The 11,909-nt window shown below is 46.0% G+C and overlaps 1 protein-coding gene across 1 annotated transcript; it reads right to left on the bottom strand.

Annotated features, from left to right (window-relative positions):
• Positions 1-602: 602 nt before the first annotated feature.
• LOC109879207 (gap junction alpha-6 protein-like) lies at positions 603-9,578 on the bottom strand. Its single transcript, XM_020471395.2, has 2 exons — positions 9,510-9,578; positions 603-1,873 (listed from the first exon to the last, which is right to left on the bottom strand). Exon 2 carries the CDS (start codon positions 1,861-1,863, stop codon positions 682-684), a length of 1,182 nt encoding a protein of 393 aa, XP_020326984.1. The 5' UTR covers positions 1,864-1,873; positions 9,510-9,578; the 3' UTR covers positions 603-681.
• Between the last annotated feature and the right edge of the window lie 2,331 nt (positions 9,579-11,909).

Raw genomic sequence — 11,909 nt, 5'->3', positions numbered from 1 at the left:
GTCAGCTGTTATGACCATATTATAACAGGTTAATGTCAGCTGTTATGACCATATTATGACAGGGTAATGTCAGCTGTTATGACCATATTATGACAGGATAATGTCAGCTGTTATGACCATATTATGACAGGTTAATGTCAGCTGTTATGACCATATTATGACAGGATAATGTCAGCTGTTATGACCATATTATGACAGGTTAATGTCAGCTGTTATGACCATATTATGACAGGTTAATGTCAGCTGTTATGACCATATTATGACAGGTTAATGTCAGCTGTTATGACCATATTATGACAGGTTAAGGTCAGCTGTTATGACCATATTATGACAGGTTAATGTCAGCTGTTATGACCATATTATGACAGATTAATGTCAGCTGTTATGACCATATTATAACAGGTTAATGTCAGCTGTTATGACCATATTATGACAGGTTAATGTCAGCTGTTATGACCATATTATGACAGGTTAATGTCAGCTGTTATGACCATATTATGACAGGTTAATGTCAGCTGTTATGACCATATTAGGACAGTGTCATGACGCAGGGTGTCAAGAAAAGTGTTTCCTTATTTCCCCCCCCCCCCCCCCCCCCCCCACGAAGGTGCCTGTGTCAGTCTGTAGTGGACATATGTAGTGGCTTTCTTCTATTCACAGAACCAAACCTCTCTGGTTTCCTCATACATAATGCTTAGTGTGTTTGTTACTGTGTCCCTTCTGGGCACCCTTACTGTGTGTGTGTTGTGTGCTGTATTTCTTATGGTGAGCTCTCCCTGAAGAGTGTGTAGTCCTTATCGCCCCCAAACAGTTCAAGTAACTGGGGAGAATGTCACCACCAGGATCCATCCCTGCTCTGGACCCCAGGACCAGATAACTCTCACTGGGCTTGGCGTAGCCGGCCTCCCCCAGGTCCAGATAACTCTCACTGGGATTGGCGTAGCCGGCCTCCCCCATGGGTAAATACAGATGGCCCTTCTCCTGGTAAGGCGAAACTTGCTGCATCTCCATCTCCAGGCTTGGAGCACCAGGCCGGACTCGGACCTCGGGTATGCCAGGAAAGGTGTACTGCTCCTGGGCGTAGCGTTGTTCTAGGTGGTGGGTGATGGCCAGCTGGAGGAGGTAGAGGAGCTCTGCTAGGTTGAGAAGGAGAGAGACTCCAGCGATTGTCTGGGTGTAGATGGTGAAGATGGTCTTCTCCGTGGGTCTGGAGACGAAGCAGTCCACCGTGTGAGGACAGGGGTCCCGGACACACTCGAACCGGGCCGGGATCACGAAGCCGTAGAGGTACCATAGCCCCACGATGAAGCCGACCTCCAGGAGGACCTTGAGGAGGATGCTGGCGGCATAGGCACAGAGGAGACGGCCCTTCAGCTTAGGAGACTCTGGGAGAGCTTTCACCACCTTTCTCCCTCCTTTCTCCTCCTCTAGTTCTTCTATCTCATCCCCCTTTCTCACCTCCCTCTTCGTCTTTACTCCTCCCCTCTCTCGTCCCTCACCAGCTCCACCCTCCTCCGTCCTCTCCTCCTCCTCTTCCTCCATTTTCTTCTCCTTCGCAGCCCTCATGGCCACATACCCAAAATAGAAAATAGTTGGTGTGGAAACAAAAATCACCTGGAGGACAAAATAGCGGTAATGTGATATGGGGAAAGCTTTGTCGTAACACACGGCGGTACATCCAGGTTGCTTGGTATTACAGACGAAGTCGTCCTGTTCGTCGTCCCAGGCTGACTCTGCGGCGGTGCCCAGGACCAGCATGCGGAACAGGAAGAGGACAGTGAGCCAGACACGGCCCACCCCGGTGCTATACTCCTGCCCCTCCTCCAACAGCTGCTCCAGGAAGGACCAGTCAGCTCTGGACATATTCTGTCACCTACAGGGGGAGACAGGTGAACTCATGTTAACACGACGTACCATACAGGACGTACCATACAGGACGTACCATACAGGACGTACCATACAGGACGTACCATACAGGACGTACCATACACAACGTACCATACAGGACGTACCATACAGGACGTACCATACAGGATGTACCATACTATAACGTACCATACAGGACGTACCATACAGGACGTACCATACAGGATGTACCATACAGGACGTACCATACAGGACGTACCATACAGGACGTACCATACACGACGTACCATACACAGCGTACCATACTATAACGTACCATACAGGACATACCATACACAACGTACCATACTATAACGTACCATACAGGACGTACCATACACAACGTACCATACACAACGTACCATACTATAACGTACCATACAGGAAGTACCATACAGGACGTACCATACACAACGTACCATACACGACGTACCATACACAACGTACCATACTATAACGTACCATACAGGACGTACCATACAGGACGTACCATACACACACACACAGACAGACACACACTACAAACACTACAAACAGACTCTCTCTTACTCACACACACACAAAGACTCTCTCACACACACACACACACACACACACACACACACACACACACACACACACACACACACACACACACACACAGACAGACACACACTACAAACAGACTCTCTCTTACTCACACACACACAAAGACTCTCTCTCTCACACACACACACACACTACAAACAGACTCTCTCTCTTACTCACTCACTCACACACACACACACACACACACACACACAGACAGACACACACTACAAACACTACAAACAGACTCTCTCTTACTCACACACACACAAAGACTCTCTCACACACACACACACACACACACACACACACACACACACACACACACACACACACACACACACACACACACACACACACACACACACAAAGACTCACACCCACACACATAAAGACTCCCTCTCTCACACACACACTCTCTCTCACACGCAAACACACACACACACACAGACACACAAAGACTCTCTCACACACATACACACACACACACAAAGACTCTCTCTCTCACACCCACACACACACATACACACATAAAGACTCTCTCTCTCACACACACACACACACCGGTGAAACATGCTCCTGGATGTTTTCTAGAATACTTCCTTTTACTAGAGGTCATGTGTGTCAGAACACCATAACCCCCCTAATAAATAACCCTGTTTCCATGAGCTCACTACCCAAACCAATGTGCTTAGGGGGTTTTTCCACCTCCATGTTTTGGTTGAAAGAAACATTAAATAAAACAACGAAACCTTTACGAAAAGTGTTACAAATAAAGTCCTTTTAATTTTTTTCTTTAGATTGTATCATATTACACTGTAGTCGTTGTCAGCATACTTCACCGAGTGTTATATGATGTTGATTTGATTACACTTATGCAATGTTCAGAATGAGATTCATGTTTCTCTGTCTCAGTGACGTACACAATACTGTGTCTCTTCCAGTCTACGTTCCCCTGGGGGACTGTTGTTATGCTGTCCCCTGAAATGTCCACATGATTTTCACACACACACACACACACACACACACACACACACACACACACACACACACACACACACACACACACACACACACACACACATAAACATCCTGTGAACTAGGCCAACTCTTGACTTTTATCTGATTGTTTGTTATCTCTCTTTTACTATTATTACTACTATATATATACTTTCTTCAAAGTGGAGGAGAGAGAGAGAGAACTAAGGGAAGGGAGGGAGAAGAGAGAGAGAGAGGGAACTAAGCGAAGGGAGCGAGAAGAGAGAGAAAGGGAACTAAGGGAAGGGAGGGAGAAGAGAGAGAGAGGGAACTAAGGGAAGGGAGGGAGGAGAGAGAGAGGGAACTAAGGGAAGGGAGGGAGGAGAGAGAGAGAGGGAACTAAGCGAAGGGAGGGAGGAGAGAGAAAGAGGGAACTAAGCGAAGGGAGGGAGAAGAGAGAGAGGGAACTAAGCGAAGGGAGGGAGAAGAGAGAGAGAGGGAACTAAGGGAAGGGAGGGAGAAGAGAGAGAGAGGGAACTAAGGGAAGGGAGGGGGGAGAGAGAGAGAGGGAACTAAGCGAAGGGAGGGAGAAGAGAGAGGGAACTAAGGGAATGGAGGGGGGAGAGAGAGGGAACTAAGGGAAGGGAGGGAGGAGAGAGGGAACTAAGGGAGGGGAGGGAGGAGAGAGGGAACTAAGGGAAGGGAGGGAGGAGAGAGGGAACTAAGGTAAGGGAGGGAGGAGAGAGAGGGAACTAAGGGAAGGGAGGGAGGAGAGAGAGGGAACTAAGGGAATGGAGGGGGGAGAGAGAGGGAACTAAGGGAAGGAAGGGAGGAGAGAGAGGGAACTAAGGGAAGGGAGGGAGGAGAGAGAGGGAACTAGGGGAGGGGAGGGAGGAGAGAGGGAACTAAGGGAGGGGAGGGAGGAGACAGAGGGAACTAAGGGAAGGGAGGGAGGAGAGAGAGGGAACTAAGGGATGGGAGGGAGGAGAGAGAGGGCACTAAGGGAAGGGAGGGAGGAGAGAGAGGGAACTAAGGGAATGGAGGAGGGAGAGAGAGGGAACTAAGGGAATGGAGGGAGAAAAGAGAGAGAGAGGGAACTAATGGAATGGAGGGAGAAGAGAGAGAGAGAGGGAACTAAGGGAAGGGAGGGAGGAGAGAGAGAGGGAACTAAGGGAAGGGAGGGAGAAGAGAGAGAGAGGGGGAACTAAGCGAAGGGAGGGAGGAGAGAGAGAGGGAACTAAGGGAAGGGAGGGAGAAGAGAGAGAGAGGGAACTAAGGGAAGGGAGGGAGGAGAGAGAGAGGGAACTAAGGGAAGGGAGGGAGGAGAGAGAGAGGGAACTAAGGGAAGGGAGGGTAGGAGAGAGAGGGAACTAAGGGAAGGGAGGTATTTTATTTCATTTCATTGACTTCATCACTACTTGTATTTGTGAAAGGTATTGAATGCACTGAACTGTCTGTTTGAACTACTGGCACACAGCTCAGACACCTATGGATACCGTACAAGACATGACACCAGAGGTCTGTTCACAGTCCCCAAGTTCAGAACAGACTGTTGGAGGCACACATTACTACATAGAGCCATGACTACATGGAACTCTATTCCACAGTACTACATAGAGCCATGACTACATGGAACTCTATTCCACAGTACTACATAGAGCCATGACTACATGGAACTCTATTCCACAGTACTACATAGAGCCATGACTACATGGAACTCTATTCCACAGTACTACATAGATCCATGACTACATGGAACTCTATTCCACAGTACTACATAGAGACATGACTACATGGAACTCTATTCCACAGTACTACATAGAGCCATGACTACATGGAACTTCATTCCACAGTACTACATAGAGACATGACTACATGGAACTCTATTCCACAGTACTACATAGAGCCATGACTACATGGAACTCTATTCCACAGTACTACATAGATCCATGACTACATGGAACTCTATTCTACAGTACTACATAGAGACATGACTACATGGAACTCTATTCCACAGTACTACATAGAGCCATGACTACATGGAACTCTATTCCACAGTACTACATAGAGCCATGACTACATGGAACTCTATTCCACAGTACTACATAGAGCCATGACTACATGGAACTCTATTCCACAGTACTACATAGAGCCATGACTACATGGAACTCTATTCCACAGTACTACATAGAGCCATGACTACATGGAACTCTATTCCACAGTACTACATAGAGACATGACTACATGGAACTCTATTCCACAGTACTACATAGAGCCATGACTACATGGAACTCTATTCCACAGTACTACATAGAGCCATGACTACATGGAACTCTATTCCACAGTACTACATAGAGACATGACTACATGGAACTCTATTCCACAGTACTACATAGAGCCATGACTACATTGAACTCTATTACACAGTACTACATAGAGCCATGACTACATGGAACTCTATTCCACAGTACTACATAGAGCCATGACTACATGGAACTCTATTCCACAGTACTACATAGAGCCATGACTACATGGAACTCTATTCCACAGTACTACATAGAGCCATGACTACATGGAACTCTATTCCACAGTACTACATAGAGCCATGACTACATGGAACTCTATTCCACAGTACTACATAGAGACATGACTACATGGAACTCTATTCCACAGTACTACATAGAGCCATGACTACATGGAACTCTATTCCACAGTACTACATAGAGCCATGACTACATGGAACTCTATTCCACAGTACTACATAGAGACATGACTACATGGAACTCTATTCCACAGTACTACATAGAGCCATGACTACATGGAACTCTATTACACAGTACTACATAGAGCCATGACTACATGGAACTCTATTCCACAGTACTACATAGAGCCATGACTACATGGAACTCTATTCCACAGTACTACATAGAGCCATGACTACATGGAACTCTATTCCACAGTACTACATAGAGCCATGACTACATGGAACTCTATTCCACAGTACTACATAGAGCCATGACTACATGGAACTCTATTCCACAGTACTACATAGAGCCATGACTACATGGAACTCTATTCCACAGTACTACATAGAGCCATGACTACATGGAACTCTATTCCACAGTACTACATAGAGCCATGACTACATGGAACTCTATTCCACTGTACTACATAGATCCATGACTACATGGAACTCTATTCCACAGTACTACATAGAGCCATGACTACATGGAACTCTATTCCACAGTACTACATAGATCCATGACTACATGGAACTCTATTCCACAGTACTACATAGAGCCATGACTACATGGAACTCTATTCCACAGTACTACATAGAGACATGACTACATGGAACTCTATTCCACAGTACTACATAGAGCCATGACTACATGGAACTCCATTCCACAGTACTACATAGAGACATGACTACATGGAACTCTATTCCACAGTACTACATAGAGCCATGACTACATGGAACTCTATTCCACAGTACTACATAGATCCATGACTACATGGAACTCTATTCCACAGTACTACATAGAGCCATGACTACATGGAACTCTATTCCACAGTACTACATAGAGCCATGACTACATGGAACTCCATTCTACAGTACTACATAGAGACATGACTACATGGAACTCTATTGGCAGGAACTAATGGGGATCTATAATAAACCCCAGGAAGAGTAGCTGCTGCCTCGGCAGGAACTAATGGGGATCCATAATAAACCCCAGGAAGAGTAGCTGCTGCCTCGGCAGGAACTAATGGGGATCCATAATAAACCCAAGGAAGAGTAGCTGCTTCCTCGGCAGGAACTAATGGGGATCCATAATAAACCCCAGGAAGAGTAGCTGCTGCCTTGGCAGGAACTAATAGGGATCCATAATAAACCCCAGGAAGAGAAGATGCTGCCTTGGCAGGAACTAATGGGGATCCATAATAAACCCCAGGAAGAGTAGCTGCTGCCTTGGCAGGAACTAATGGGGATCTATAATAAACCCCAGGAAGAGTAGCTGCTGCCTCGGCAGGAACTAATGGGGATCCATAATAAACCCCAGGAAGAGTAGCTGCTGCCTCGGCAGGAACTAATGGGGATCCATAATAAACCCCAGGAAGAGTAGCTGCTGCCTTGGCAGGAACTAATGGGGATCCATAATAAACCCCAGGAAGAGTAGCTGCTGCCTTGGCAGGAACTAATGGGGATCCGTAATAAACCCCAGGAAGTGTAGCTGCTGCCTTGGCAGGAACTAATGGGGATCCATAATGAACCCCAGGAAGAGTAGCTGCTGCCTTGGCAGGAACTAATGGGAATCCATAATAAACCCCAGGAAGAGTAGCTGCTGCCTTGGCAGGAACTAATGGGGATCTATAATAAACCCCAGGAAGAGTAGCTGCTGCCTTGGCAGGAACTAATGGGGATCCGTAATAAACCCCAGGAAGAGTAGCTGCTGACTTGGCAGGAACTAATGGGGATCCATAATGAATACAAATACTAACACAGCATTTCATACGCACACAAAAAGGACAGTCCTGTTTAGCTGTATACTATATGTTAGTGTTTCCCCACCCTAGTCCTCCAGTACCCCCAACATCCTGATCCTCCATTACCCAGTACCCCCAACACCCTGATCCTCCAGTACCCAGTACCCCAACACCCTGATCCTCCATTACCTAGTACCCCCAACACCCTGATCCTCCAGTACCCAGTACCCCCAACACCCTGATCCTCCAGTACCCCCAACACCCTGATCCTCCAGTACCAACAACACCCTGATCCTCCAGTACCCCCAACACCCTGGTCCTCCAGTACCAACAACACCCTGATCCTCCAGTACCAACAACACCCTTATCCTCCAGTACCCCCAACACCCTGGTCCTCCAGTACCCCCAACACCCTGATCCTCCAGTACCCCCAACACCCTGGTCCTCCAGTACCCCCAACACCCTGGTCCTCCAGTACCCCCAACACCCTGGTCCTCCAGTACCCCCAACACCCTGGTCCTCCAGGACCCCCAACACCCTGATCCTCCAGTACTCCCAACACCCTGATCCTCCAGTACCCAGTACCCCCAACACCCTGGTCCTCCGGTACCCCCCAACACCCTGATCCTCCAGTACCCCCAACACCCTGATCCTCCATTACCCCCAACACCCTGGTCCTCCACGACCCCCAACACCCTGGTCCTCCAGTACCCCACAACACCCTGGTCCTCCAGTACCCCACAACACCCTGGTCCTCCAGTACCCCCAACACCCTGGTCCTCCAGTACCCCCAACACCCTGGTCCTCCAGTACCCCCAACACCCTGGTCCTCCGGTACCCCCCAACACCCTGATCCTCCAGTACCCCCAACACCCTGATCCTCCAGTACCCCCAACACCTTGATCCTTCAGTACCCCCAACACCCTGGTCCTCCACGACCCCCAACACCCTGATCCTCCAGTACCCCCAACACCCTGGTCCTCCGGTACCCCCCAAAACCCTGGTCCTCCAGTACCCCCAACACCCTGGTCCTCCAGTACCCCCAACACCCTGGTCCTCCAGTACCCCCAACACCCTGGTCCTCCAGTACCCCACAACACTCTGGTCCTCCAGTACCCCACAACACCCTGGTCCTCCAGTACCCCCAACACCCTGGTCCTCCAGTACCCCCAACACCCGTGTCCTCCAGTACCCCCGGTGTGCGTGTTTCTTATTTTTCCCCCCAATAATTCGTATACAATGTTATGTTCTTGAGACACGTTTGACTGAACTTAATGGATTTTTCAACTGTTGACAGTTGGGGCGTACTATTTTATACATTTTTGTTGTATACTCTTAAAATGTGAGCAAACCCTATGTTAACTGACTCTGTCATTTTAACTTTGCTATATCAGCTCATTTACAATCCCATACGCATGCATCACTTTGTATGTTATTTCGTCATCACAGTCGTAACTCACAGATAATTCTACGAAGACGAAAAGTAAAAGTTATGGGCGCCCAATATGTTATAAGAATAGCCGACATTTTTTTTTAAAGCTCGGTTTAAGATAAAAGCGAAGCATCCGTACCTGTCAGTCGTAAAGTTGGGTTCTTCTGTTGGTTGACTTCTCCGTCGTTCTACTACTCGGCAGGCGTCCCCGCGGGCTTTCTTTTAATAACCAGCCCTGTAAATGGAAAAAGTGGGGAGAATTTTCCCACGCTTTTTATTGGTCTTTCCAAAAGGAAATTGGTCCAGGAAAGGGGATGGATGAATTATAAAATAGTTCTCTAGAGCTGTTCACTGTGCTCTGCAACGCCAGCGACTTCAGAGATGACCTGTCGATAATGAAGGATTTGTAGGCTATTAGCTAGAATAAGTGAAAGTGCCAAAGTTATCAACTTGAAGGCATATCGTATCAAAGTTGACCAATCCTTGTAGAAAGTGAAGTCTATAGCGTAATTGTCAACTTGTGCGTAACCATAAAGGTGTGAAACAATATGTCAATACGATCTGTTCAACAGTAGATTTAACACGTAGCCTATAATGAATTTCATTGTCGTTTAAGTTTGCTGATTGATTGGACTCCTATGAATTGGAGTTATCAACTCTTTTGGTGTTATTTTCCGTAAAGCCACACAATGGCGCCAGTCACCGTTTTTCCGAGAAGGAATTCTATGACGCACCAACAGAGTGTATGAAGCGCCAGCGGATTGTATGACCAGGGCCGGTTTAATGCAGGGGCCTATCGGTGCTGAAGAGGAAGCAACATTTTTTATAATATGTTGCTGTCAACAGTTTGGACACACTTACTCATTAAAGGTGTTTTCTTTATTTGTACTATTTTCTACATTGTAGAATAACAGTGAAGACATCAAAACTATGAAATAACACATATGGAATCATGTAGTAACCAAAAAAGTGTTCAACAAATCAAACTAGATTTTAGATTCTTCGAAGAAGACACCCTTTGCCTCGATGACAGCTTTGCACACTATTGACACTCTTGCATCTTACAAAGACATGGTGGTTGGAACCAAACATCTCAAATTTGGACTCATCAGACCAAAGGACAGATTTCCACCGGTCTAATGTCCATTGCTTGTGTTTCTTGGCCCAAGCAAGTCTCTTCTTCTTATTGGTGTCCTTTAGTAGTGGTTTCTTTGAAGCGATTTGACCATGAAGGCCTGATTCACACAGTCTCCTCTGAACAGTTGATGTTGAGATGTGTCTGTTACTTTAACTCTTTGAAGAATTTATTTGGGCTGCAATTGCTGAGGCTGGTAACTCTAATGAACTTATCCTCTGCAGCAGAGGTAACTCTGGGTCTCCCTTTCTTGTGGCGGTCCTCATGAGAGCCAGTTTCATCACAGCGCTTGATGGTTTTTGGGACTGCACTTGAAGACACTTTCAAAGTTCTTGAAATGTTCCATATTGAGTAACTTTCATGTCTTAAAGTAATGATGGACTGTCATTTCTTTTTGCTTATTTGAGCTGTTCTTGCCATAATATGGACTTGGTCTTTTACCAAATAGGACAATATTCTGTCTACCACCCCTACCTTGACAAAACACAGCTGTCCCGCCCAAATTCCACAAATGAACTTTTAACAAGTTACACCTGTTAATTTAAATGCATTCCAGGTGACTACCTCATGAAGCTGGTTGAGAGAATTCCTAGAGTGTACAAAGCTGTCATCAAGGCAGTGTGTCTACTTCAAAGAATCTCAAATATATTTGGATTTGTTTAACACTTTTTTTGGTTACTATGTGATTCCATAGGAGTTATTTCATAGTGTTGATGTCTTCCCTACTATTTTACAATGTAGAAGATAGTACAAAATAAAGAAAAACCCTGGAATGAAGTATGTGTGTTCAAAATGTTTACTATTACCATTCCATTGGTGTTGTTCAATGAGCACATAATAGTCAAATATCTTACCAACATCTTCTGTCTCAAGATATCTATCTATTCTTTGGGACTGATTTAATCCAGGATAAATTATTGGAAGTGTGTCCTTGTCAGCATCAATGATTTAAATAAATCAATGTTTTGGTGATTGGTCCCACAAGCCAACTTTAGCCTAATGCAAGTCATCACTATTTATTTAGTCTTTCTAAACATCCATTTATCAAAACATTTAAAATATGTAGATGTCTAGCAAATTAGGAATTGGCTGAAGACCAAATGGAGACAAGGCCTATCTTTCCCTTTCTGTATGTAACATCGATTTAAAAAAAAACTACAAGCCCCATGGTCAATCGCAAGTTGACTACAAAGAATGATCAACCTTAACCAACACGATTGGTGTTGTATGTATGGTATAATGAATCTAAGCGTAATGAATTCAGCCATGAGGGACGGCAACATTTCCTTTGCCCCATGATAAGGACCAGTCAAGCACGTGATGCAGAGTTCTAAAGATTCTATACACCCTACAGCCACATTGAAAAGAGACAGAGAGAGCAGAGAAATGGAATCGTGAGATGCC

This window comes from Oncorhynchus kisutch, linkage group LG14, assembly GCF_002021735.2.
Source record: "Oncorhynchus kisutch isolate 150728-3 linkage group LG14, Okis_V2, whole genome shotgun sequence".
NCBI lineage: Eukaryota > Metazoa > Chordata > Actinopteri > Salmoniformes > Salmonidae > Oncorhynchus > Oncorhynchus kisutch.
The sequence above is the reverse complement of the archived record's forward strand: the minus strand, read 5'-3'. Positions and strand labels throughout refer to the sequence as shown.

Coding starts and splice junctions, on each gene's coding strand:
- LOC109879207 (XM_020471395.2), bottom strand. CDS start 1,863: ATGTCCAGAGCTGACTGGTCCTTCCTGGAGCAGCTGTTGGAGGAGGGG.